Raw genomic sequence first — 27651 nt, 5'->3', positions numbered from 1 at the left:
ATTATGGAATTTGGTATTACTTTACTGATCGAATTCATTTTTACCACGAAAAGTGTGGTGCTTAAAATGCACCCTTGGGGCACACCATTCTCCTGCAGGAAGGTTCTTGATAAAGTGGTCCCAAGACGTACTTGAAACGACCGATGTGAGAAAAAGTCACTTAAAACCTTTAGCATTCTGCCACATATGCCTAGATCTGCTAGGTCGCGCAATATCCCATACCTCCAAGCCGTATCATATGCTTTCTCAAGGTCAAAGAAAACGTCAAGGCAATGCTGTCGGTGTATAAAAGCCTCTCTGATAGTGTTTTCAAGACGTACGAGATGGTCAGTTGTTGAGCATCCTTTTTTAAAACCGCACTGATGAATGTTTAAAAGTTGATGAGATTCTAAAACAAAAGTTAGTCTGATGTTTAAAACACTTTCAAATGATTTTGCTAAACAGCTGGTGAGAGCAATGGGCCTATAACTACCAGGAGATGTCGGCTCCTTTCCGGGTTTTAAAAAAGGTATGACAACAGCTTTTTTCCACGCCTCTGGCAATTTTCCTAGGACCCATATTTTGTTAAAAAAATTTAATAGTGCCTCTATGGCAGGTTCGGATAAGTGGGCGAGCATTTTGTAGTGAATTTGGTCAGGACCAGGTGCAGTTTGTTTACCGGCAGCTAGGACATTTTTTATTTCTTGTAGTGTAATTAAGCTATTATAGGGTTCTTTTGTACCACTACTTGTAGGGAGTTTTTGTTTCTCTGCTGTGTTTTTGTGTTTTAGGAATGTTTTAGTGTAGTGTGATGAACTGGAAACTTCAGAAAAGTATTCACCTAAAATGTCGGCCTGTTCTTGTATAGTTGTCTGTACTCCGGGGGCTGTTAGAAGGGGAATGGTAAATGGAGAGTAGCTGCCATTTAGCTTTCTAACCTGTTCCCACATTTGTTTTGTTGTTGTTGAGCTATTTATAGAAGTTACATAGTTTTGCCAGGAGGCTTTTTCGGCGTGGCGGCGGATGTAGCGGGCTTTTGCTCTTGCTTTTTTAAACTTGACGAAATTGTCCTGTGTTGGGTATCTGCGAAAAATTCCCCATGCTTTGTTTTGTTCTTTTTTTGCTTGTTTACATTCTTTTGAATACCAGGTTTTGTGATTTTGTTTCACCACTCCTGAGGACTGAGGAATTGCTATATGTGCTGCAGTAAGGATACAATTTGTGTAAGCATCGTTTAGTTCATCTATATTATATTTATCTAGAGTAATTTTTTCTAGGCTGGCCTTCTCTCGGAACAGTGCCCAATCGGCTAAATGCAGCTTCCAGCGTCGCGGCTTGGATGGGATGATTTGTGGTGAAGATGTTAAGCTGATTAGTATAGGTAAGTGATCACTTCCGTGTGGATTATCTAAAACGTCCCATTTAAAATCTGTAAAAATTGATGGTGAGCTGAGGGATAAATCAATACAGCTCATTTTGCCTGAACTAGATGAACAGTAGGTTGGTTTTCCGGTGTTAAGAAGACAGATATTATTACATAGTATACAATCCTCGATGATTTCGCCTCTCGTATCTGTTTTTCTACTGCCCCAAAGGATGGAATGTGCATTAAAATCTCCTACTATTAAAAATGGCTCTGGAAGCTGCTTTAAAAGGTCTTCTAATTCATAACTACTAAATTTAAGGTGCGGCTCTAAGTATATGCAGCACACAGTTATAGTTTTAAAAGCCTGTAAGGTTACCGCTATAGCTTCAAACTTAGTTTTTAGTTTGTATTCTCGAACTGCTATTCCATTTTTTACTACTATGGCAACGCCACCTGAGAGCCTGAGAGCTTGCTCTCGGTCGCGACGGAAGACTGTATAGTTTTTGAGTATGTTCTTATGTTTGGGACCTAAATTTGTCTCTTGCAAACACAAGGCTAGTGGTGAGTGAGTGGCCAATAAGTGTTTTATGTCATTTATATTAGTTAAAAGTCCTCTGCAGTTCCATTGTAAGAAAGCCATTTTGTATTAAATGAGTAGAGCAAGTTAAGTTTTGTTTTCAGGCCCTCTGATTCGGGGCTTTTCTCGTTTTTGTCTATCCAAGGAGCTGTGCCGTCCGTCTGACGTCGACGGCACAGGACTGCCTTGGCTTGTGTCCATCGCGTCTTCTGACACGCTGGACGCCCGTGCGGACCGCACAGGTGCGTTTGTATTTCCCCTCACCGCATGGTGGGAGGCCTTGAGGCCGGCTGACCTGGGGGTCTGCGCAGCCTGTTTTTCTGGTGGTGGTGCAGCGCTGGCCGCAGCCACCAAGGGCACGGATGGCCCTGCTCCCGGTTCACTGTGTGAAACCTGGGCAGGTGCCAGAGTCTGTTGTGGCTCAGTGCCCTGTTGTGCCACAACAGAATAGGCCGGTTTTTTTGACAGAACACGATTTCGTGCTTCCCGGAAAGTTATGTTTTCTTTGACCTTGATGGTAATGATTTCCTTTTCCTGTTTCCATATTGGGCATGTGCGTGAATAGGCAGGATGACTACCCTCACAGTTGGCACACAAGTGTGTCTGAACCTCACATTTTTGGGAATCGTGTTCATGGGAAGCACATTTTGCGCATCTCGGCTGGCCACGGCAGGTCTGGGAGCCGTGACCATAGCGTTGGCACTTGAAACAGCGGCGAGGATTTGGAATATATTTCCTGAGTTGAAGTTTCACATAACCTATTTCGACTGATTCGGGGAGGATACTTTGTGCAAATGTCAGGACAAGGTGCTTGGTCGGAATCTCTTTGTCATCGCGCCTCATTTTTATTCTGTAAACATCTGTTACGTTTTGGTCTCTGAGGCCTTCTAGAAGTTCCTCTTCGGTTAAGGATCTGAGGTCATCGTCAGAGATAACTCCGCGGACAGTGTTCAGAGAACGGTGTGGACTGATGGTCACTGGGATTTCTCCAAAAGACTTTAATGTGGACAGTTTTTCATGTTGATGGTTATAGAAGATTTCCAACAGAAGGTCTCCGTTCGGAAGTTTCTTTACGTTGTAACCCTGACCTATTACTTCTGTCAGTGTCTTGGTCACTATGAAAGGTGAGATTTGTCTAGCCGTTTTCTCAGCGTTGTCACTGTGTACTACATGAAATCGTGGGAACCTGTTTGGGTTTTTCAGAAAGAATTTAGAGGTTTCGTCGGTGCGACCCCTTTTTCGGGATCGATCATGTGAGAGTAAAGAAGCCATAAAATAATGTTGACGTTCGGCCAGGGTGGCGGCCGCCCACCACCGAGCCCAACAAGGGGACGGGACGGGAGCTTCCGAGAAAGTCCAGCCCACGCCAGCCTTACACCCTGACTATAACCAAATATGGCATAACACAGGGTGGTTAGCCACACAAGGTTAACCCTTGCCGTCTGGAAAATGAAAAATCCAAGAAAAGAGGAGGAGACAGGAAAGTTGTAAGCAAGAGGACAGGAAAGCAAAAGATGGAGGGGAGGACAGGAAAAGGCGACTGCCGATTTCCCACGGTCGGGTCAAGCCGGAGGTGCCGTCTATGGGAAGCGTGGGCCAAAGTGGTGTGTTGCCTCCGCCGAGGGGCCTTAAAGGTCCAAACACTCGGCATCGGCTCAACCACCAGGATCCCCTTTTCCCCAGACACGGCGATGCCACGCACGGCTAAGCGTGGGTGCTCGGGGTCCGTGGTGTCGCACAAAACACACAAACACCTGCTTTAACAGGTGCCCCCTGCGGGGCAGCTTGATCGGAATTCCATCTATTCCTGTAGATGTGTTTTTAGGAATATTTTTTTCTTCCTTTTTCCAGTTAAGATTGGTCAGTTCTAAGCTGCTTTGTATTCTGCTACCTTGTGTTGCTTCCTGATTTGCAGAGATTGTCCTATCGTCGCTCTTAAATGACTCGGCTTTAACTGATGTAATGTAGTTCACTGCGTTGTCTCCCTTTAAACAATTTCCCTCGTTATCTTGAATCCGATCCTGCTTTCTTTGATTCTTCTTCCCTAGCCAGCTTATATGGTTCCAGAATTTTCTTGCTCCGCCTCTAGAGGCATCGTGTATGTCAGCCATCTAGCGATCGGTGGACTGCTTTATTTTACTTTGGATGAGGGCCTGTACCTCAAGTTTCTTTTGTCGATATGATTCCCATTTTTGGTTGATATCCTCCTGAGATACCTGTGCTTTCTTTGCCACTCGGTGTTCCCTTGAAGCAGCCCGTCGTTGTTCAATAGCTTCCCTGATTTCCTTATTCCACCAGCTCCGTGGCTTCCTCTTTCCACTCCAGCGGTTTGCTACTTTAACCTCCCGAATTTTCCTCCTTATGAGTACTTCTACCTGTTCATAATCCCAGTCTTCCATGGGGCTTTTCTCTATTGCTTCCTCTATGTCTGCTGCTATCTGTGCTATTGATCGTCGTTTAATTTTGCGTTTACGTTTTGTCTAAGTTCCATTTCTCTTTTCATCAAGGGCCCCATCTGCAGACTAATACGTTTATGATCATTTCCCAGACTACACTCCCCTTCTTCGTCTATTTCCATTTTCCAGTCTTTTGGACCTCTAGCGCCATCTGGGGAGTTGCTGCTCAAATGTGGCAGGATTACTCCCGCAGTCAGCGGCGCTCGCACTGCTTGTTTGAAACTCAGTGATGGCGGCAAACAACGTGCCAATATTAATTTTAGCCGGGTTTCGGGAGCTACAAGAACTTGACAGCTTTTTTCGGGGAAAGAATTTGGAGAAGGGAAGGCTTCTATATGAAGCGGGGCACGTTTACGACGTGAGGGAAATACTGGACTCGCACGGATCGGAGGTCACAGCTAGGTGCATTCCACAGACGAAAATCAACGGACCTGCGAGATGCGTGAAGCTCAGCGTAAGTACCTTCATTTGACCATGTGGACGAACGGAATTATAGATGACATAATGCTTGCAGGTCGACGGCAGAAGAGGAATCTTCGCAGGGAGCTGCGATTGCCGTGCGGGCATCGCAGGGAAATGCAAGCACGCCGCAGCAGTTGCCCTGTACGTACAAGAAGGAAAATGCGACTCGAAAACCTCTCATCCACGATCGTGGGGCGTACCGGCGTCTCGTAAGGCATACCCGAGGCACTCTAACGTTGCTGTCCCCAAAAAAGAAAAAGGTGAGGAACACTACCAGCTGTGTTTACTCCGGAAAACGTTTTCTCGCAGGTTGCTGTAAATTCGAGTCTTTTTATGTTGCGATTTTTCAGTGCGTGCAAAGGAGGTTCCGCTTAACCATGTCACACAATATTTCGGTGACCTCAACTGCCCCTTAATTGATATGTTGAGCGCAGAAGAGTGTATGCCAGCTGAGCCCGCTACAACCCCTCCTCATAGCTCTGCGCAAGCCCTGGTGCTTTTTGAATGGGAGAGGATCGAGAAAGAGTTCCACTACTTTACTGCCATGCAGTGTGGAAACAAAATACTTCTTAAACAAGTTAACTTCCTAGAGAGGTTTGTATCCTAGTGTACAGTACTTAAGTATTCGTATCTTTTTCTTCTCTAAGAGAACCTAATAGAAAAACAAAGATGTATTAACTGCTAATGTGTCTGGCTCGCAATGCCCCCCCTCCCCCCCCCCCCCCTTTCCCCCAAAGGCTGTCGGGCCCGGAGCGACGAATTCATGAACGCTACGTCGCTGTGCCGCCTGAAGATGTGCCTGACCTATCAGCTAGGACGGCGCTTGATCGTAGTCTTTGGGCCAATGAAAGGTTTACGAGAATAACTGCTACAAAGGTAAAGAGAAGTATCTCGCAGCTTGATCAATTTTCTGACCCTGACACTGATTGCGCTAATACAGACGTAGTCTTTTCCCTGCCTTTTGTCTTCTGCAGGCACACAGGATTCTGACCTGCTGTGAAAACCTCTACGAGCGTGCAAAGGCCATTGTTACCGAGGTGCCGTACAATGGCTACCAGGTGCAGTATGGGCTGTTAAAGGAGCCATCAGCCCGTAAGGCGTTTGAAAAGAAGCACAACGTGAATGTCGCCCAATTCGGCCTGGTAGTTTGTCCTGGAGAGCCGTGGCTTGCGTGCTCCCGCGACGGCATTTTCAGGTAATCACTTTTATTGGGTTGTTCTTCCAAATAGAAAGTTTAACTTTCAGGGATGAAGACGGCAGCGCAGTGCTACTTGAAATCAAGTGTCCATTCTCAAGAAGACAACAGAGCTTGACCAAGAGACCTTTGCTGAAATACCTGTGCGGTGAAGACATTCTGGATTTAAGACGCAGCCATTCGTATTTCACACAAATACAAATCTGCTTACATGTGCTAGGCTTGCAGCGCTGCTACTTTTATGTACACACAGAAGTGGACTCACTCACAATCCAAGTAAAAAGAAATGATGAGTTCCTGTCGTGTGCAGTGCCCAAGCTGCGAAACTTTTATTTTCAGCACTTTCTCAGGGCATTGCATGAATGTACAGACATGTGATGTGTTTACTTAATTTAGTATTGTTCATGGATGGATAGAAACACTTTATTTAATAAAAAAAAGAAAAAGTCTTCCAGGGTGGTCCCCTACTAGTCCAGGAGTTCGCGGGCTTTTGCTTCACATAGAGCTCGATCTACCAGCCATTTCTGACCGGCTGGTTGAGCTGTCCGCAAAGCAGCCTCCCAGGAAGAAAAGGTGGGTGTAGAGGCAGTATCCTTTTACAAGTGTCGCCATCCCATCACCAACAGAGACCGGAAAACAGTGGCTAATAATGAGAACTGATTTATTTAATTTGTACACTGTTAATACAGTGACATGTAAAGCCTCATATATGTCGCAGTAAGGTCAGTCATTTTGACCCTTCTTGTGTATATAAAAAACGTGCAATAAATTTTTTCCCCTTTTCAGCCTCATTATTTCGGTGGCTTGGAAAAAATGGGCGTCTTCAGGTTTGTTAGCACTGCTAGTACATGAAGAATCTCATCAGCACAGCCAGTCAGCTCATGTGGTATCCTGCGTGTAATGATATCAAAAATTTTCAGCCTCTGAATCACTCTTTCTACATGAATGCGCACGGAGGCAGTTTCATATGTGGCATCCACCTCGGACTCCGTGAATTGTGGGCTGGTAGCAAAAGGTGGCATCACCAACGTTGCAACCTGCGAGCCAACACCTGTTTTTATGCCTGGAAATCCTTTATCAGCTAAGACGACATCTCCTGGTTCAAGAAGAGACAAAAAACCTGATTCAACTGTTAGCGTGGTATCACTAGTTCGACCTCCAAACCCCTTTGAAAGAAACGTTATAAGGCCATTCGGAGCTATTCCAACAAAGTACTTGATGGTGTGCCTTCCTTTGTAGTCCGAATACCACAGGTTTTGTTTTTCAATTCCTGGAGGCACTTTAGTTTCAAGTTCAGTGCAATCTATAACAACTCTGCATTTTGGATAGTGTACTTTGAAGCATGGAGGTAATGTGGCCAGAACGGCTCTTTGTGATGTGATGGCCAGTATAACCATTTCCTTGTTGCAGCATGGATGTTTACAAGTATACCCTTGAAGATGCGAGAGGCCGTTGTTTTGCGGACGCCAAAAAGAACAGCGAGAACAGAAAATGGCAGCCCATGTTTAAGTTTGATCAGAAATAACAGAATCTTGTTCTCAGTGGACAGCTCATTCATCTTCCTTGGAGCAGCTGGCAGTATGCTTAACAGCAGAGCAAATAATGAAACATTAATTGCTGTCAGCGCATGAAAGGCGTTTTCATCGTATTGAAGAGATCTGAACCCCTCGAAGAAAGGCTCTTTGCACGCTGGTCCAGTGCTTTTGTCCGAAAAGCCCGGACTGCATGAGCTGCCCAAGCTTGTGCTGCACACTTCTTTGTGACTTATATAGGATGAAGCATTTCCATCGCACAACTCTGATAGAAATGTGAAATTCACGCTGAAAGTAACATTGCCGTCTTCAGTCATTGTTGAGGCCTGAAACCAGCATTTTAAAACCAGCTTAGCACACCAGTCAAATTAAATGCAATGAAAAGCACAAATTACATGCAGTAAACTTTTGCTTACATCCACACGATGTGTGTCATCTGCAGACTGGCCGCCGACGGAGGCAACTACGTCGTCACTGTAAGGCGGGCAGTCTGAAATCTGTGGTTCGGGGCTTGAGACACACCCTGTTTGTTGATTGTCATAACTGGATATCTGTCGCTCCTCCTACATCTTTTGCTTCTGGCGCTTTCTTCTTCTGGCAAAAAAAAAAAAAAAAAAGACTTCGTCGCTTCGCATTTGTGGGTAGTCACAGCGAAAAAATATTGGTTCACTAAAGCACCGCGATCACGCAACCGAATCAACTGTCAATGCACAAAATGAGGTGGCATTAGCCACACTAACTCAAGCTGATGGCAAATTCAAAAAATATATGCTCAACCTCGTATAGCGGTCGCTTGACAGAGGCCCACTCGTCGCTTTATATGCAGCGGGAAATATTGACGGGTGGTAAGCAGGGTGACCTTCTTCATTAGATTTCACACCACCGACGAAATGTTTGCTGCATATCCTGCTATGCACTGCAGGTCTCCAGTTGCTGCCGTCATTGCTGTAAAAGCAACACATTCATCGTTAACGCACTTGGAATATTGCCGGAACATAAAACAGCTTACTTCTGCCGGCGGACGAGCGTGATCCAGCGGTGACGCCGTTCTATTTCATACGGTCGGCTCGGAAACCTATAAAACTTCGTTCCTGGTGAGTTGGTGTACGTGCTGTTGCAGCCCACGACGCAGCAGTTCGTGTTGCATTTCGGCATTGTTCCGAAAAGGCAACAGCTACGCGCGAAACAGTACCCAAAAAGGCTTTCCGAACGCCAGCGGGCCGATCGTATCCTTCCGAGTGTGCGCTCGCCGCCGTGAGGGGCGCCCTAGTCGGCGCGGGAACGACGTTCGCTACGAGCCTATGACGACGCGTACCAGTTGCAGTATTTCTGCTGCTATGAAGAAATACTAATAAAATAAACAACAACTGAAGCTACCCCACAACCAGTCAGAGGTAAGCAGTCAGTGCACATGTAATGGGATTTCTCTGCAAGAGCAGAGGACTGTCAGGAGGCTGACAGATGCGAGTTCCTTCGCATAGCGCCGGCAGAAGCGGCACATTTCCCTTGCTCCTTTGAGCGCAGTAGAGCAAACAAGTTTGACTGTGGGGATGACGTGAATTAGTTTTTTTAACAAGTGTGAAGACTTGCGTTCCACGCTGTGAATTCTTGCGTGCGCACTGAGTACCGCCATTAACACTCTAGGTTAGAGCGGATATTTGTTTTCCCCGCGCACAGTAGATTTTTTTTTACACATATCTCGATCAGCACATCACAACATGCATGCAATGCTCTATCTTTCGTTCATTCACAGACTCTATCATTTAAAATTACTACAGTACTGGAGACGCTGTTTGAGACAGCTCACCATGCATACCGCTGCCCGAGGCGGCAGAATCTTTTAGTTCACTTCAGTGAAACTTCCGTGCCAACACGTTCATTTATAAAATTTGAGACATTCCGGCCTTCGCACGATCTCTCCTTTCTTTGGGAGGGTACCGTATCATGATAATACAAGCATATTTTCCATTGTTCCAGCAATATTATCTTTCGCTTCACAAGTGATGAGCGCAAATTAAAACGCGCGCGCCGTTTTTACTACCGCTCGCTGAACTCTTAGCGTCAGCTCTATGACGAATTCTCGCTCGCTGAAATGTCTGTTGCGTACATCATGAGAATAATCACTCCCTGTTTTACCCATTCAAATTTTTATTAAGGAAGGTTCTGTGAGCTTATGTTTCGGATAGCAATGGGAGCTTGCGCAGGGTTCCCTCGCTTACGTCTGGGTACAGAGCAGTAACGGACCGTAGCAACAGCTTAAATAAACTTCAGCAGCCTCATTCACGATGCAAGATCAAAAAGTGCAAAGCTGCCACTCTGTATCAATCTGAACTACACAAATAAACGCGACTATTAGCTTTTAAAACACACAAATTGAATCGAGCGTCTTCTTCAGCAGCAGTAAGAAGTGTCACGTGATCTCACTTGCTCCCCTAAGTCGACGCTAGCTAGCGCCGTTCGCTCCAGTGGTGGCGCTTGCGCCCATTAGTTTCCAGTGTAGACCCACGAACCCGATTGCTCCTCCTCGTCGTGCGTGAAGCTGTTTGACTGGACTTCAGTATGCTAGCTTGCCTAAACACAAATAGAATAAGGTGTCAATATGATTGCCCAGTACACATTCAATACTAGTGAAAAATAAAAGTTAATGCCAAAAAGGGAAAAGTGGCGATATCATGCAAATTATTTGTTTTTGTCTCATGCTTATATTTCTACACGCATCATCAATGAACCTTATAGTTGTAGTCGGCGCCTGTCTTGTGTTCTTTTGACCCTCATCTTTAGCGCTGTGCAATCATGTAATCATTAGACAGCTTTAGAATAGGGTAACCTTATCGGTTTAGGGTGATAGGATAATAGCGGGGCGCAAATGCGCATGCCCAAAGTGATGTACCACGCTGGATGCCGGCCTGTATTTATGCTCATTTAAGCAATGAAGGGAATTCACAGTAAGCTACGTAGGAAATGGAGGAAGGGGAAGTGAGTTGTACAGGAACGTTGCCAGAAGAAAGGTCCGAACGGGGCCAGTTTTGCAGGCACTGATGGCATCCTCTTCCCCTCTCTCAGTTGGATGCTCAACTGAGTCATTATCTTATTTGTGCGTGTGTCTGCGTGCGGAACTGCTAGCGGCAAAGTCAAAGCAATGTTTATTCACATTTTTATAATGCATGCTTTCCTGTCCTGCCTAAACTGTGGAAAATAAGCAAACAAAAACGCATTTGGGCGGATAAACGTATCAGTAAATATACGGCAGTTTAGCACCCACTGCAATCTTTGCCATGTGTTTGCAGAGATAAGGAGAATTTTAGTAGTTCGCCACTTTTCTCTTTGTTGTGAACTGGCAAATTCTTCATATGCAATAACTTTGTGCGGCAAGTAACAGCCTCTTCTCCTCATTCGATAATTGCCATAGCAATGAGTTTTATTTTTACATCAAGGATTTGTGTGATACCGACCCTATAATGCACAAGACTTCAATGCCTCACTTTCAGGGTAAGACTGACTCGATACTAGGAATGCAGGGTGATTCCGCGTTGTCTGGATGTATGTCTAGCTGGTAAGTTGAAAATATAACAGGACTGTTTTTTCAATGGCTGATTCCGTTTAGTCGTTTCTGTGGAAGGAAAGAGGCCTCCTCTCTTCGTCGGTTTCCCCGTGTTGAGTGGACAAGCGGTTATTCCCTTCTCGTGCGAGCTGCAGCGTCATGAGTAGCGAGAAGCCTGCTTTCCCCAAGACACGCATACATCATGTGTGTTGCTAAAAAAACTAAAAACGAAGTAACGAAAACCACTACTTGTAGAAGACCGGGAGCACGTTTCGCTCCCCTGGGTACAGTGTTGGCTGTACCCGGGGCACAGCTCAGCTGCACGCGCGAGAGCTTTAGCTCGCGGTGTTTCGTTTAAAGACAGACTCGGAATACAAATAGTATGCCACACTGAATGGGAGGTGGTAAATAAATCACTAAGCAAGCAAGTGTACGCTGGCCATGCGCGGAGGTAGCGCGACTGGATTCGTCACGGAGGGGGAGACCTCAACAATACCCCAGCAATTGTTCGGATGTCCCCTTGGGTGACCAGTTCGTCCGCGACGTCCCACCATGGCCCACTCAACAAGCCTCGACCCCCTCGACACGACCAAACAGCGTTTACCTTCCTCGCCCGATGGAAAGGAAAGGGGAGTGTGAAACGTTGTAGAAGCAACAGACCCTCTCGTAAATACCCAGTTCAGGTTGTTCGTAGCGCCACCCTCGTATTTTTTCGGAACTGCGATATTTTTATAAGAAAACACGGCATCCAACTATCAAAGGACCCTCAAACCCATAGCTGCCGAGCTGTACCATGAAGTCACGTCTGACCGCCTTGCACCTACGAGTAGTGCTTGGAACGTGGTTTCTTCGAGTGAGTCCGGGCTGCAAAGTAGTTCCTAAATGCTTCGTGAAATTCAGCAAAATACATGCATTTACTAAATTCGATCAATAGTCATTCGCTTATCAGAGTACACACAACAGGTAAGACGCCGAATTCTGAAGGTGAATTTCAGCACAGTCAAGTTTTTCACGAAACCGCTTTGCTGTTCTGCGCTTCACTGCATCTCTTTTCCGCCATGGAGCCCTGCGTGGTGACATCGGAAGGCGTTTCATCTTTCTCGAGTGAGGATTGTGAGAGTTACAGTCCACGCCTCGCAAGTGGTACGAGAAGAATAAGAGTGGCCATATCATATCGAGTTGCGGAAGGGAGATGATCTGAAATGCGTATGTTCGCTTGAGGTATCAGCACCCTGAGCGTAGCGTGAAAGAAACGTGCGCGGTAGTGAGGGACCTTCTTGGAATAGCGTCGTGTTAGGGATGGATCTCAAAAAAGAGGAGAAAGAAAACGATGGAAAATTACAACGCCCTCCCGGAAGCGCCCACGAAACGCAGGCAAGGGACGGCGCAAGGAGGTGTATGACAACTTCACGAAGTGCGCATTGCGGTCTTGCTTGCATTGGTTTTTTTGCCCTAATGAGATCCCAACTGTGAAGAAGATTGCCGCCGATTTCAACACTAGTGGCGGCGTTACTCCCCTAAGGCCATGAACTATGCGCCGACTAGTCCATGATATAGGATTCAGGAGTGAGAAGAGGGGCCAGGACTCGCGGCTGATTGAGCGAGATGACTTCATCGATTGTCAGTGAAGATACCTGCGTCACATCGTATTCTACAGGAAGGAAGGCCGGAGAATATTTTTCCTTGGCGAAACGTAGGTGAATGCAGGACACAATCTCTCGACTGAGTGGATAGACACAACTGTTGCTTCCCACAGTGACGCATTCATGTGTGGTCTGACGACAGGTCTGAAGCAGCCGTCAGGAAAGGGGCAGGGCCTGATCGTGACGCATATCGGCAACGAGGAAGGCTTCGTCGACGGTTGCTTGGACGTATTTCGCGGTAAAAAGAGCGGCGACTACTACGAGGAGATGGACGGCACACGCTTCGAGAAGTGGTTTCATGCTTTTTTTGGAGAAATTGCCGCAACCCAGACAACACACATACGCCCCAGGGACATCCCAGGAATTCCGATTATGAGAGATTCGGATGTCCTAGGGAAATCCGGACAAGTCCCACAAAATTCCCCAAAACATCCCAAATGAAACAAGAAGTGACTTCCTCAGGACGTCCCAAACAATACCGAGGTGGGACATGTTCGGGGTATTTTAGGAGCTTATTGGGGCATTGTTTAGGAGATTTTCCTCTGCTTGTTATTCTAAGGCCTGTCCTGCAGAGGCCTCTTAAGAAGCATGCAATTATATGTTGTCTTTCAAAAATCATTAGTTTCCAGTTCTCAAAATAAATCTCAGCTCATGTTGGTGCTATGAGCAGACTGAAGTTGCCATCTTTAATTTGTATTGAGACAATTAGGGCAAGGATGATTTGGCAAGAATTGGAGGCAGAGTTGAATTCCAATGGGAAATGCCACTAAGCTGAAGTTGACCATTTTCAGCATTTTCAGTTTGTGGGGCCCCACAGCCCCTTTTAGCGTTTCGAACCGCGCGCGCTTTTTTCTGTTTGTGTTTGTGTCCGCCCGGGCAGCGCGAGTACGCATGAGCGAGCTGCCCGGAGCGGGGGCGGCATGTTATCGGCGCGAGACAGGGGTAGATAAGCGCGTTGGAAGCAAGGCTCGGGGCTTTTTCGCCGGGAGGCCGGCCACAGAAGGGCGGCGTGGCAGCGTCCCAAGCCGACGGGATGTACACGGACGACGGAGCGGAGTCCTGCGAGGCGAAGACGGAAGCGGCACCTTCAAGGAAGCCTTAGGAGTGTTAGCGTGAGTGCTGCCACGCGAGTAGCAATGTTCTTGTACCGTGATCAACGCTTTGGCCCTATTACTCGCCCCATCGCGCCGCAGTGTGCTTTGTGTTGTCGCGGTGAAGCCCTGACCCTTGTCCCGTTTTATCCTCATAGTCCATTGTCGCGAACTTCGACGGCATGTTTCCAGCGCAGTTTTGACCAATGCTGTTTCTTTTCTATTTTATACTTTTCTGTTGATCCGGAATAAACCGGTGTTTTTAAGAAAGACTTGGTTTTCACTCGTCGGGCGAGACCATCGCTCGCGAACCCGTATTCTAGAAGGCGGAGCCTTCATTTGGCGCCCAACGTGATTTCTACTCGAGCTTTGGCTTGCCCCGCGAGTGTACGAATTTGAGGTTCATGCAGTCTCGTGCGTAGCGATGTCGGACTTACCGGGTGCAAGCGCCCAGTTAACGGAGACAGTTCGGCCTCCCACACGGGCGGGTTCCGAGCATGAGCACTCAGAACACAGGAAAAGCAAACCGTCGGACATTTGTAGCGGAATTCTTGGCCTCTTGAACGAGCTACTGGAATCAAAGGCACATTTCAGAGAAATGGTAGGAAGCGAGGCAGTTTCGTTAACGCCCACTCCCTTGTATCGCGATAATCAGCTGCGGCTGAATTTGGCCGTGCCAAGGTTTGAAGGATACGCCGATAAGAAATCTGTGTGCGATTTTCTCTATGAAATCGACGATTATCAGATGGCAATGGCAATTTCGGACAGCGCTCTGGTCACGCGTGTGCTTCCCGTAGCTTTGGTAGGTTCCGCAGCAACCTGGAGGCGTAGACAGCGGCCGTTCGCAACAAAGCAGGATTTTATAGACCGTTTTCGAGAAGAGTTTTTGCCGCCTGATTATGACATCCGTATGAAAGACGAGCTTTGCACCAGGACGCAAGGCGAAAGCGAGGGTTTGCTAGAGTTTTTGCGCAGTTTTCAAGAGCTGCATGAGCGGGCAGATCCTGCAGTTCCGGAACCAGAGAAGGTGGCTCATGCTATACATCGGTGCCATCCAAGGTACCAGCCATATCTCCGGCGTCGCCAGTTCGCGGACTTCGATGACATTGCTAGAGAAGCATCCCGCATCGAGGCATCTTTCCTGGCGGAGCTCCATTACAAACCACCTCCCCCTGCAGAGACTTGCCTTGAGCCGTCCTGTGCGTGGCCTGGATCACCGGCAGCACGCAGCCTGGAGACGCCAGGCTGCCGTACGGAGGCTGGCGACTTGCACGGAGTCACAAGCCCTGATGCGTCTACTCAGGTGACGAGCCGATTTCATGGGGCGACAGGTCAGACGGGGCCCCGTGTCTTCTTGCCATACGCAGGCGCGGGTACCCCTTGTGTGGCAGCAGTTGGGACACCCCACGTCAGAGCGCGCAAATCCCGGAAATCTCCTACAGCGGCTGCCGGCTACCATTCACCATCGGGTGCAACGTGGGTGTCACCATCGGGTGCAACGTGGGTGTCACCATCGGGTGCAACGTGGGTGTCACCATCGGGTGTAACGTGGGTGTCACCATCGGGTGCAACGTGGGTGTCACCTACGGGTGCAGCGTGGGTGTCACCACCGGGTGCAACGTGGGTGTCACCACCGGGTGCAACGTGGGTGTCACCACCGGGTGCAACGTGGGTGTCACCACCGGGTGCAACGTGGGTGTCACCACCGGGTGCAACGTGGACGTCACCTACGGGTGCAGCGTGGACGTCACCACCGGGTGCAACGTGGGTGTCACCACCGGGTGCAACGTGGACGTCACCTACGGGTGCAGCGTGGGTGTCACCACCGGGTGCAATGCGGACGTCTCCTACCAGTGCAACGTGGGTGTCACCACCGGGTGCAACGTGGGTGTCAGCACCGGGTGCAACGGTGTCGCCATCAGGTGAGAAGCGGGCGTCGCCCCCGGGCACAACTTGTCCTCCGATTCGCAGATCCAGGACAACACAGGGGAGGGTGTTTTGGTCATCGCACCATCCAGCGGCCAGGCCGCACAGACGTGGCCAACCACCGGGAGAGCTGATCCAGTCGCTACCTTTCCTGCCTGAATCGAACCAGGTGCCACAGACCCAGGTGTCTTCGACACAGGTACCATTGTCACCACCTGCGCATGAGGCAGACCCCGAGAAGCCCTACAAACACTCGGTGAGTGCAGTCCCGTCAACTTCTTTTGAGGAAAGCCAACCAGACAAGACCCCGCTGGTCTTGGTCAAAATGGCCGGACTGGAGCTTCCAGCCCTTTTAGACACAGGGTCTACAGTGTCAGTCTTCGGCGATCAGGTGAAAAATGCCTGCGAGACAAAATGTGTCCGGTTGCGGAGTGTAAACACTAACCTTCGTATGGCATCGACTCACATAGTACCCGCAACCTCAGCAGCCCGCCTAACAGTTGCTATAAATGGTCGAAAGATTAGACAGCGTTTCTTACACCTCCCCGGACTATCCTTGCCAGTCATACTAGGCCGTAACTTCATACTGAAGGCAGGAATCGTGATAGATCTCAGTAAGGGAACCTACCGGTATGGCACCGGTACAGAAGCATTTCAGTTCAAGACTAAGGCCGCTGAGCCACAGTCACAGTTGCTTGCCACGAACGGCCATTCGGCCAATATCACAGGCTGTGGTATTCTAACCGTTCTGAATTCCTTCACGGGGTCACCAGCGGAAAAAAGCAGAATCGAGACAATGCTCAGGCCCTTTGCAGCAATGTTCACGGAGGCTCCGGGGAAGGCCAACGTACTAACCCACAGGATTGACATCGGCGATGCTCGTCCTATCAGATTCAATCCAAGGCCCTTGAGTGTCCACAAGCGAGCGCTGCTGGATGGGGCCCTCGACGAAATGGTGGCTACCGGTGCGGTGAGACCATCAAAATGCCCCTGGGCGTTTCCTGTTGTTCTCGCGCCTAAGAAGGATGGAACAGCACGGTTGTGTGTCGATTATCGACGTCTGAATGCTGTGACAGTGCGAGACTCTTACCCTTTCCCGTCTGTTGACTCTGTCATGTACTCACTTGGGTCAGCGAAATTTTTTACAACTCTCGACTGCAGTAGGGGATTTCTGCAAATCCCGATTGACCACTGCGACATTGAGAAAACGGCTTTCACTTGCCACCGGGGAGTGTTCGAATTTGTGCGCTTGCCTTTCGGGTTGTGCAATTCACCTGCTACTTTTCAACGGGTGATGGATATTGTGCTCGGAGACGCTAAATTTAACTACGCTACGGCCTACATGGATGACGTAGTAGTGCTCTCAGAAAGCTTAGAAGAGCACCTCCGTCATCTAACGAATGTCCTTCAACGAATGCAGAAGGCGGGCATCACCATTAACCCCGGCAAGGTTCAGTTGGTGACAAGCACAATCAATCTTCTTGGGTTCATTGTGGAACAGGGCACAGTTCGCCCGGATGAAGAGAAGCTTCAAGCCATTCTGCAGCTCCCCCCACCAAACAACATAAAGAGCCTCCAGCGTTTCTTGGGCATGGTGGGATTCTACCGCCACTTCATCCCGAACTGCGCTGACCTGGCGCGACCCCTCCATCAGCTCCTCCGGAAGGGTGCCCGCTGGTCATGGACAGAAGCCGAGCAGGGATCATTCCGTTCACTGTCTGCAGCCATCGCGGATACTGCACGCCTGCGGCTTCCAGACCTTAACCGGCCATTCACGGTACAAACGGATGCAAGTGAGTACGGAATTGGGGCGGTATTGCTTCAAGAACATCAAGGAAAGCTTTGCCCATTGGCATTTGCTAGTCATACACTGACGGCACCGGAAAGGAACTATACTGTGACAGAGAAAGAGTGTCTCGCGATTGTGTTTGCCCTCAAGAAATTTGACATGTATTTGGATGGTGCAGAATTCACTATTCAGACCGACCACCAGGCCCTATCGTGGCTTTCGAGGTTGCAAAATCCAGCTGGCCGTCAGGCCCGCTAGTCACTCGCTCTCCAAAAGTATAATTACAGGATAGAATACAGAAGAGGCACTTTCAACAAAGTGGCCGATGCCCTGTCATGAGCTCCACTTCCGGGCGAGGGAGAGCGAGCACCCGCGGTCCATGCTGTGACAGCTCCTGCCGACATCTGGGGCACACTGGTGTCCCGTCAACAGCTCCTTGACGCTCAGCTTTCAGACGACCAGTGCAACCAGATACGCCAAAGCCTGAACAGCGCCAGCCCTGCAGGGAGCCGGGCGCTTAACGGAAGCTATGACTGCTACGTGGAAGCAGAAGATGGTTTGATCCTGCGGTATATACCTGCTGCGGACACCGACAGGGGTGAGTCCGCATTTCGTGTGGTCGTTCCTAAGGGCCTACGTAAGCATTTTCTAGAGTACTTCCACGATACACGCCTCGCAGGTCACAGCGATGGCAAGAAAACATATGACAAATTGTGTCGCGTTGCAACATGGCCCCGCATGAGAAGGGATGTCCTGACATTCGTCCGCACTTGTCATACCTGCCAGACCGCGAAGCCAAGGGGAGGAAAACCACCGGGCCTCATGCAACCTGTAGAGAGCCGATACAAATGGGAAATTGTAGCTTGCGACATAATGGGTCCCTATCCCAGATCAGTGAAAGGGAATCGCTACTTGTTAGTAATTACTGATCATTTCTCGAAATGGGTAGAACTGTATCCCCTGAGTAGGCTAGACTCGAAAATAATTTGGGATAAGCTACTAGAAACATTCACTCGCTTTTGTTTCCCAGCTCAGCTTATCACTGATAATGCCACGTATTTCACCGGTAGGATATTCACTGCCACTTGCAAAGTTCTTGGCGTGCAGCACAAAAAGACTACGCCCTACCATCCTCAAGCAAACATTACAGAGCGAGTGAATCGAAATCTCAAGACTATGATGGTGGCATTCACGGAGCGACACAAGGACTGGGACGCTCGTATCCAGGAGATGGCCTTCGCCACAAGAACCACGGTAAACCGGTCAACAGGTTTTACGCCAGCGGCCATTCTCCTTGGTCGTGAGCTCAGGTTCCCTATTGAGCATGCTCTGAATGGCTCTGATTTACCGGGTCTTAGCCATTCTAAATTTGCTCATGATCTTTCCAGCCGCTTGGCCGAGACTCTGAAGGAGGCAAGGGAAAACCTGGACCTTGCCCGCCTGGAACACTGTAACCAGTACAACAAGGGAAGGCGACCTTTGGAATTCACAGTCGGCGACAAAGTCCTTCGCCGCACGCACCCACTAAGTGATGCAGCAAAAGGGTTTGCTGCTTCTCTCGCTCCACGATGGACTGGCCCTTACACGATAACAAAGCGCGTGTCTCGGCTTTCTTACTTTATTCGCCATGTGCAGGGTGGTCGAGAAGCCGGACCAGTCAACGTGGCCGATCTCCGAGCTTACCACGGCCGTCCACTAGCCACATAGAGCCACTTGACCTACCAGGCACTACGGCTACCCACGCTCGGCGGATACCTCCAAGCATGCGCCCCGCCAGCAGCAGTACCAGTTCCACCCTTATCCCGCGTTATTGTTGTTTTACACGTCGGGAGGTGTCCCGTCTTGAGAGGGGGGGAGTGTGGGGCCCCACAGCCCCTTTTAGCGTTTCGAACCGCGCGCGCTTTTTTCTGTTTGTGTTTGTGTCCGCCCGGGCAGCGCGAGTACGCATGAGCGAGCTGCCCGGAGCGGGGGCGGCATGTTATCGGCGCGAGACAGAGGGTAGATAAGCGCGTTGGAAGCAAGGCTCGGGGCTTTTTCGCCGGGAGGCCGGCCACAGAAGGGCGGCGTGGCAGCGTCCCAAGCCGGCGGGATGTACACGGACGACGAAGCGGAGTCCTGCGAGGCGAAGACGGAAGCGGCACCTTCAAGGAAGCCTTAGGAGTGTTAGCGTGAGTGCTGCCACGCGAGTAGCAATGTTCTTGTACCGTGATCAACGCTTTGACCCTATTACTCGCCCCATCGCGCCGCAGTGTGCTTTGTGTTGTCGCGGTGAAGCCCTGACCCTTGTCCCGTTTTATCCTCATAGTCCATTGTCGCGAACTTCGACGGCATGTTTCCAGCGCAGTTTTGACCAATGCTGTTTCTTTTCTATTTTATACTTTTCTGTTGATCCGGAATAAACCGGTGTTTTTAAGAAAGACTTGGTTTTCACTCGTCGGGCGAGACCATCGCTCGCGAACCCGTATTCTAGAAGGCGGAGCCTTCAAGTTATAATATTTTGTGTTGAACCTAATGAATCAAAACGTATACAATAATATTTGGCTAAAAACATTTTACGCACTCGATGAACGCCCATGTGCAAAGCAATACTCGGGGGCGTTGAACATTGCAAGCTGCATATGCCTATACATATACATTTTCTACATATTCCTACACTCTAAGAAAAAAGGGTGTGCGAAAGGGGTAAAAAGGGCATAGCATGGTCATTTACCCCCTTTAGAAGGCCTAGGGGGTAACTTTGCACCTGCTGGAAGCAGGTCCCTTTTCACTTACCCCCTCTTAGAAAACTTGCACCCTACTGTAACCCTACTTACCCTCTCTACCAGCGTTTGTGTGTTTGTGTGTATGTTCCTGCCCCCTAAACAGCGGTGTGATTAGTTTGAGCACATGTCACGATGGGGTGCTCATGCAGCATTCTGTCACATCATGTCTCGTTCTCGTACCATCGCTTTCAGAGAGGGGACGCCTTTTGTGCCACCCTCGCCACCGTTTTTCTCGCGCGCGCTTTGGGTCCCTCTCCATGTTTACCTCTCCCCGGTCAGGAACTGCAAGCTGCAAGTGAGTCATGGTTTCTATGTGGTGACGTCATGACTGCAAAACTGCTTCTAAATTGTAATGAAACAGCAGATACTTTTTGTTTTGCTTGTGGGAGTAATGCTCTGGCAGTACACAGCCTGTTTCAGGCTTAGTGGAGCCGCTCCGACTGCACAGCGGTCACGGGCCGTTGTGCAAACGTATTTCCTAAGCTTCTTAAAAGAAAGAAAAGGCACAGTATCTGTCACACTTCTTGGTAGAATCCTGAACCACACCGTAAGGGGAAGAAGGAAGGTGGATTAAAAGAAAAGAGAGAAAGAGGTGCTGGGGGGGGGGGGGTATGTTCAGCAACAAAATTATGCACATATTTCATTTTACCTGAAGCGCATACAGCTCGTTCGGTCGAAAAGGCATCGCCATTGCCATGGTCGTCGCCGAAACTCGCAACTCGTGGAAAAATATATGCTCCGATTTATATTAAAATCGTGATAAAACCGATTCATTATACAGCTTTCAGTGTGGTGTCATACCCTTTTCGCGTCACATTTAGCATCTATCTGCTAGTCATGTTGAAGGTTAGTTTGCGACAGAGATTCGAACCAACGACATATGTACAGCTGCCAAAATCTGAGCGTTACAGAGCAGCTAACCTGCGAAAAGTTCAAGTATAAGAAAGCGCTCACCAAGCTCTTGCGTAATCTTGATCTTCTGGCAAGTATAGTCCGCATTAAGGCGCAGGAGCACAGAAAAGGAGGTCGTCATGCGCACGCCAGTTAAATAATTGGGTGGCTCTACCTCCGGTTTTATGCTTTTCATTTTAAAGTTCAGCGTTCACCGAGTGAGACAGAAACAGCGCCTTCCGTTCCCCCAAATCAAGCCAACTAAAGGCATTAATCACATTGCCAAACTCTGCGTCTCTTAACGGCAAGCATTCGCAGAATGAAAACTCCGCGTTAAAGGCGCTATCGCGTCTACAGCTTTGGTGTCATCCTGGCTTTAGATTATTTATTTTATAGCGTTAACTAGAGGCAGGCTGATGGACAGCTGAAAGCTGGGACACTCGAGGACAAATTTCATCAAAAGTTGTTGTTTTCTACTCGTTTTTTGTTAAATGCGACCAGCTACACTGAAAATAAGGATTTCTTCACTCTGATTTACCGTACCACAGAAAGTATGTCAGTCGGGCATTCTTAGTTTACAAATGGACGCACACACACACACACACGTATGCATGTACACACACACACACACACACACGTATGCATGTACACACACACACACACACACACACACACGTATGCATGTACACACACACACACACACACACACACGCACACGCACGCGCACGCGCACACGCACACGCACGCGCACACGCACACGCGCACGCGCACGCGCACGCGCACGCGCACACGCACACGCACACGCACACACACACACACACACACACACACACACACACACACACACACACACACGCACCTCTTCCGGTCCTTTCCTTCTACAAAATGATGACACGCTCGAACGTCGGTACGTTTTTTCTTCTTTTTTTTCATCTCGTTGTTCCTGCTGCAATGAACTGCCAAATAGAGCGCGTTGCACATATACTGGCGTGCCGTAGAGTGCTTCTCCCAGCTAAACCGTGGAATCCTGGCAGCTCAAATTTCGGGCAGAAATGGCATTTTGTCGATGGTATGGTTCTTGCCTGATTCGATCAGAAGTCGGATGTTCCCATCGTATGCGGCGGCGATTGCATCGCCGCCGCCGCATATAATGGGAACATTCGACTTCATCTGATCGAAGCAAGCAAGTTCTTCAAAAAAATTTAGTAATAAAAATACTAACGGCAAAATGCCATTCCTGCGCGAAGTTTGAGCTGCGAGGATTTTGCGGTTTAGCTGATATATGGCCTGACATTTACTTTTATGTATCCCACTTCAATTGATTCTGGGAGCGTGCTGCTGTTGAAAGTCAAAACAAGATGTTTGGTGGGGATTTCCTTGTCATCCTTTCGGATCTTGATTCTGTAGACACCTATGACATTTTGGTCAGCAAGTCCTTCTGCCATTTCTTCCTCAGTCAGGGACAAAAAGTCACTTTCTGATATAACACCTCGGACAGTATTGAGAGATCGGTGGGGTGTGACGGAGATGGGTATGTCCCCAAGTGCCACAATATTTTTCAGATTAGAGAACTGATGTTTGGTCCTGACTTCAAGCAAGAGGTCACCATTTGTTAGTTTGGTTACCTTGTAACCGGGGCCTAGGCTTCCTGCGAGACATTTTGATACCGTAAATGGAGAGATTTTTCTAGCTGGGATTTCTGACTGTTCACTATGAACAATGTGGTATTTCGGAAAGGTTTCTTTTTGTTTTTGCACGAACTGGCCTGTTACATCGGTCCGCCCTCTTTTGTTTGGAGGGCGATCATGTGTTGAAGATAGAGAGTCCATGAAAGGTGTTGTGTTGTGTTGTGTTGGGTTTAGTGGCGCATAAGCAACTTAGGCTATCATGCGCCAATTTCATGGTTAAGAGTGTTGTATTTATGTAATTTAATCTTACATTCTGTTTAGGACGTTTGCTTCTATTAAAAACCTGAAAACACAGGGCAAATCAACAAGCGCATTTTCACCTAAAAGCAAAGCTGGATGAAGAGGAATGTGTTGTTTGTAAAACTGTGTAAAATGTTTTTTCCTCAGTTGTTCAAGTTGTCTGCATGAGATTAAAATGTGGATGACTGTTAGCTCGTGTCCGCATGAATCACACAGGGGCTTATCCTGTTTAGTTAAAATGAAACTATGTGTTAAATGTGTGTGTCCTATGCGAAGACGGCATAGAGCCACTTCTTTGGAACGTTCAGGATGGGTGCTCGATTTCCACTCTTCTATTACAGGCTTTATGAGGTGTAGCTTGTTATTTGTTTCAGTGTTCCAAGTGGACTGCCATTTTTGTATCAGTCTACTCTGTACCAATTTCATGCAGTCTTGAGATGGTATCTGCACTTGTTTTATTTTCTTGTCTCGAGCTTTGGCAGCGCACATATCTGCTTTTTCATTACCTCGGATTCCTACATGACTGGGTACCCAGCAAATTTTTATGCTTCGTCCTTCATCTGTAAGTGTTGCTATGCTGTGTATGATGTTTCCAAGTATTGGTATAACTGCATTTCTTGTGTGAAGGGCTGTGACTACACTTAGGGAATCTGTGTAAATAATACTTCTCCTGAGGTTTTCTTTCATTATTTTCTCTATGGCAACAGAGACAGCATAGCATTCAGCAGTAAAGATGGACGCGCACTGTGGAAGTCTCATTATTTCCTCCCATTCGCCTTGAACAACTGCGCTTCCGACATAATGATCTGTTTTCGAGCCATCCGTGTAAAAGTCTGTGAAGTTACTGTATTTTTCTTTCAGCTGAAGGAATTCTTGTATGAAGTGCTCTTGTGGGGTTATTGTTTTTTGGAACTGTGTAAGAGAGAGGTCGCAAACTTCAGGGACCAGGTACCAAGGAGGCAGAGGGTTAGGTCTTTTGGCAATGCTAGGTAAACAATCCGGTAGCTCAACCTCTTGACACATTTGCTCAAATCTTAAGAGCAGTGGTCTCACTGCATTGGGTTTGTTGGTGAATAGTGTTCTAGAAGGGCATTTAGTTACTAGAGAATAGCAGATATGCTTTGGCAGAGATCTGATTTTAAATATATAGGCACATGTAAGTGAAGTGCTTCTGATTTCAAGAGGAGGTTCATTTGTTTCCACAAGCAGACTGGATATAGGAGAAGTTCGGTATGCTCCACATGAGAGTCGAAGTCCTGTGTTATGTACCGGGTCTAGTTTTTTTAAATATGATGGTCTAGCTGACCCATACACTATGCAGCCATAGTCTAAGGTGGAGCGTACGACAGATCTGTAAATGTGTTTAAGGCATGTCCTGTCAGCGCCCCAGTGTTTACGGGAAAGAACTTTTAGTATGTTTAGAGATTTGGAAGCCTTTTTCTTCAGGACATTTATATGAGGAAGAAAGGTGAGTTTTTTGTCAAAAGTTACGCCTAGAAATTTGTGTTCGTTTTTCACCGGTAATTTCGTTTTGTTCAGGTGTAGTGTAGGATCTGTTTGTAAGCCTCGTTTGAGAGAGAATAGGAGAGCCACTGTTTTTTGAGGAGAAAACTGAAATCCGTTTGTGTCTGCCCATGCTGCTAGTTTATTTATGGTCAACTGCACCTGTCTCTCACATGTAGATACGTTAGAGGATGTGTATGCAATCTGTAGATCGTCAACATAAGCTGAATACATTACGGATTTCGGGATAACTGTGCTTATGGAATTCATTTTTACTATAAAGAGAGTTGTGCTTAAGACGCATCCCTGTGGTACGCCATTCTCCTGTACAAAGTTCTTTGAAAAAGTTGAGCCCAAACGCACACGGAATGAGCGATTTGACAAGAAGTCCTTTAGACAGTTTACCATCCTACCACGTATGCCTAAATATGCTAGGTCACGGAGGATGCCAAACCTCCATGTAGTATCGTACGCCTTTTCCATATCAAAGAAGACGGCAAGGCAGTGCTGTTTGTGAATAAATGCTTCACGAACAGTGTTTTCAAGGCGGACTAGATGGTCCGTGGTAGAACATGCTGTTTTGAACCCACATTGGTGTATGTCTAGAAGTTCTTGGGAATGAAGGACAAAGGCTAATCTGGTATTAAGAACACTTTCAAAAGACTTTGCTAGGCAACTTGTGAGTGCTATGGGTCTATAACTGCTGGGGGCCGTTGGTGGCTTTCCTGGTTTCAGGAAAGGCACAATAATAGCTTGTTTCCAGGCCTCAGGAATACTCCCGGATACCCATACTTTGTTGAAAAATTTCAGAAGTGCTTCTAATGCAGGTGTAGAAAGATGTGCTAGCATCTGATAGTGAATTTGATCTGGGCCAGGTGCAGTCTTCTTGCCGGCAGATAGAACAGTGTTTATTTCTTGTAGTGTTATTAACTTGTTATATGTTTCATTAGTACTTCCGCTTGTTGGCAGTTTTTGTTTTTCGGCCTTGTTTTTGTATGTTATAAAAGATTTTGGGTAGTGTAGTGAGCTTGAAATTGCAGAAAAATGATCGCCTAGAATATCTGCCTGTTCCTGTAAGTTTGTTTGGGTGCCAGGAGATGTTAGAAAGGGGACTGTGTACGGGGAGAAGTTGCCATCCAGTTTGTGAACAAGCTCCCACATTTTTTTTGATGTGATTGAGCTATTTATTGATGATATGTATTTTTGCCAAGAAGCCTTCTCAGCGTTTCGGCGGATGTACCGTGCCCTAGCTTTCGCCTGTTTGAATTTTACGAGGTTTTCGTTTGTAGGGTACCTGCGAAAGGTTCCCCAAGCTTTGTTTTGTTTCTTCTTTGCATCTCTGCACTCCTGAGAATACCAGACTTTGCGATTTTTCAGTACCACTCCTGAAGACTGTGGTATAGCTACAAGTGCTGCGTCAATGATGCAGGCCGTAAATTTTTCATTTATCTCGTCAACACTGAGTTTTTCGGAAAAGACCTTTTCCAGGCTGGCTTCAGACTGGAATAGAGCCCAGTTCGCAAGGTGCAGCTTCCACCGCTTGGGTTTGTTTAGAGTGATGGAGGGTGAGGGTGTTAGGCTGATAATGACAGGCAAATGATCACTTCCTAGAGGATTGTCAAAGACGTCCCATTAAAAATCAGTAAGAATTGATGGGGAGCTAAATGATAAATCTAAAATGCTCATTTTCCCCGTGCTTGGGGAGCAGTATGTATGCTTTCCTGTATTTAGCAGGCAGACATCATTGTATAATATAAAATCCTCTAATATACGACCTCTAGTGTCTGTCTGATCGCTTCTCCAAAAAGTGGAGTGCGCATTAAAATCTCCAACAACCAGATATGGTTCTGGCAGTTGTTCTAAAAGCTCTTCCAGATCATGAAGGGTTACAGTTAGGTGCGGTTGGAGATACAGTGAGCATATAGTTATTGTTTTATAATGAATGATAGAGACAGCAACAGCTTCGAACTTGGTTTTGAGGCTAATTTCACGTGTTACTACTCCATTCTGCACTACAATAGCGACACCTCCAGATAACCTATTTGCTTCTTTTCGGTCGCAGCGAAAAACGTTGTGTCCTTTTAAAATGTTTTGGTGTGGTCCTAAGTTAGTTTCCTGTAGGCAAAGGGCTACAGGAGAAAATGAATGTAAAATGTCTTTTATATCGTTGTAGTTGTTTATGAGACCTCGGCAGTTCCAGTGTATGAGGAACGCCATTTTTTTTTTTTTTTGAATGTACCTGAATTTAGGTTTCAGGTTTTTCTGGTCCTGTTATACGAGGTTTTTCTCTCCGTTTTCTTTCTAGAGAGTTATGCCGCCGCTGCAGCGTGGACGAGGAAGGGGTTGTGTCCATTGCCTCAGGGGCTTTGGACGTTTGGGGAGAGTTAGGAGTGTTGGTTGCAGGCTTCCCTTCTGGGGGAGAAGCCTTTTGGGCTGTTGGCTCTGGGGCCAGTGTGCCCTGTTTCTGCGATGGCAGGGCAGCTTTCGCTGCTTCTGCCTGGGGCAAGGATGGCCCTGCCTGAGGCTTACCCTCGGCGGAGACCAAATCCTGTTGTGGTGTGCTGCCCCCATGCTCCACCACATTGGAATAGTTCGGTTTGGCTGTGAACAAAAAAGTGCCCTGTTTAACAAGATATCGCTGTCGTGCCTCTTTAAACGTTATGTTTTCCTTGACTTTTATGGTAATGATGTCCTTCTCCTTCTTCCAAGAAGGACATGACCGTGAGTACACGGCGTGTTCACCTGCACAGTTTGCGCAGTGTGGCGCAGCTTCACACTCGTCAGATTTGTGTTCATTTGAGGCACATTTTGCACATGTTTGTCGGCCCTTAGCAAAAAACAGGCACACTAAAAATGTACTTCAAACGCATTGTATTTATTTCATATTAATTTCGCATTTTTTTGTCCCAATGCCATACAAATATGTTATAAATATACTAGGAGTACAACACTGCATATCTTAATATAAATATGTTTAAAATATGCTTTTCGCCTATTGAGCATATTTCTA

At 47.5% G+C, this 27651-nt stretch overlaps 1 protein-coding gene and 1 pseudogene across 1 annotated transcript; one reads left to right on the top strand and one right to left on the bottom strand.

Moving 5' to 3' along the window:
• The first annotated feature begins 4607 nt into the window (after positions 1-4607).
• LOC146187026 (uncharacterized) lies at positions 4608-6440 on the top strand. The gene is made up of 6 exons (XM_084608161.1): positions 4608-4832; positions 4893-5103; positions 5185-5434; positions 5578-5716; positions 5815-6035; positions 6086-6440. Exons 1-6 carry the CDS (start codon positions 4608-4610, stop codon positions 6411-6413), a joined length of 1374 nt encoding a protein of 457 aa, XP_084464287.1. The 3' UTR covers positions 6414-6440.
• Positions 6441-6785: 345 nt separating this feature from the next.
• Positions 6786-8742, bottom strand: LOC146187025 (uncharacterized; annotated as a pseudogene).
• Between the last annotated feature and the right edge of the window lie 18909 nt (positions 8743-27651).

This window comes from Amblyomma maculatum, chromosome 6 (assembly GCF_055883805.1).
Source record: "Amblyomma maculatum isolate TAMU_Amacu chromosome 6, ASM5588380v1, whole genome shotgun sequence".
NCBI lineage: Eukaryota > Metazoa > Arthropoda > Arachnida > Ixodida > Ixodidae > Amblyomma > Amblyomma maculatum.
The sequence above is the reverse complement of the archived record's forward strand: the minus strand, read 5'-3'. Positions and strand labels throughout refer to the sequence as shown.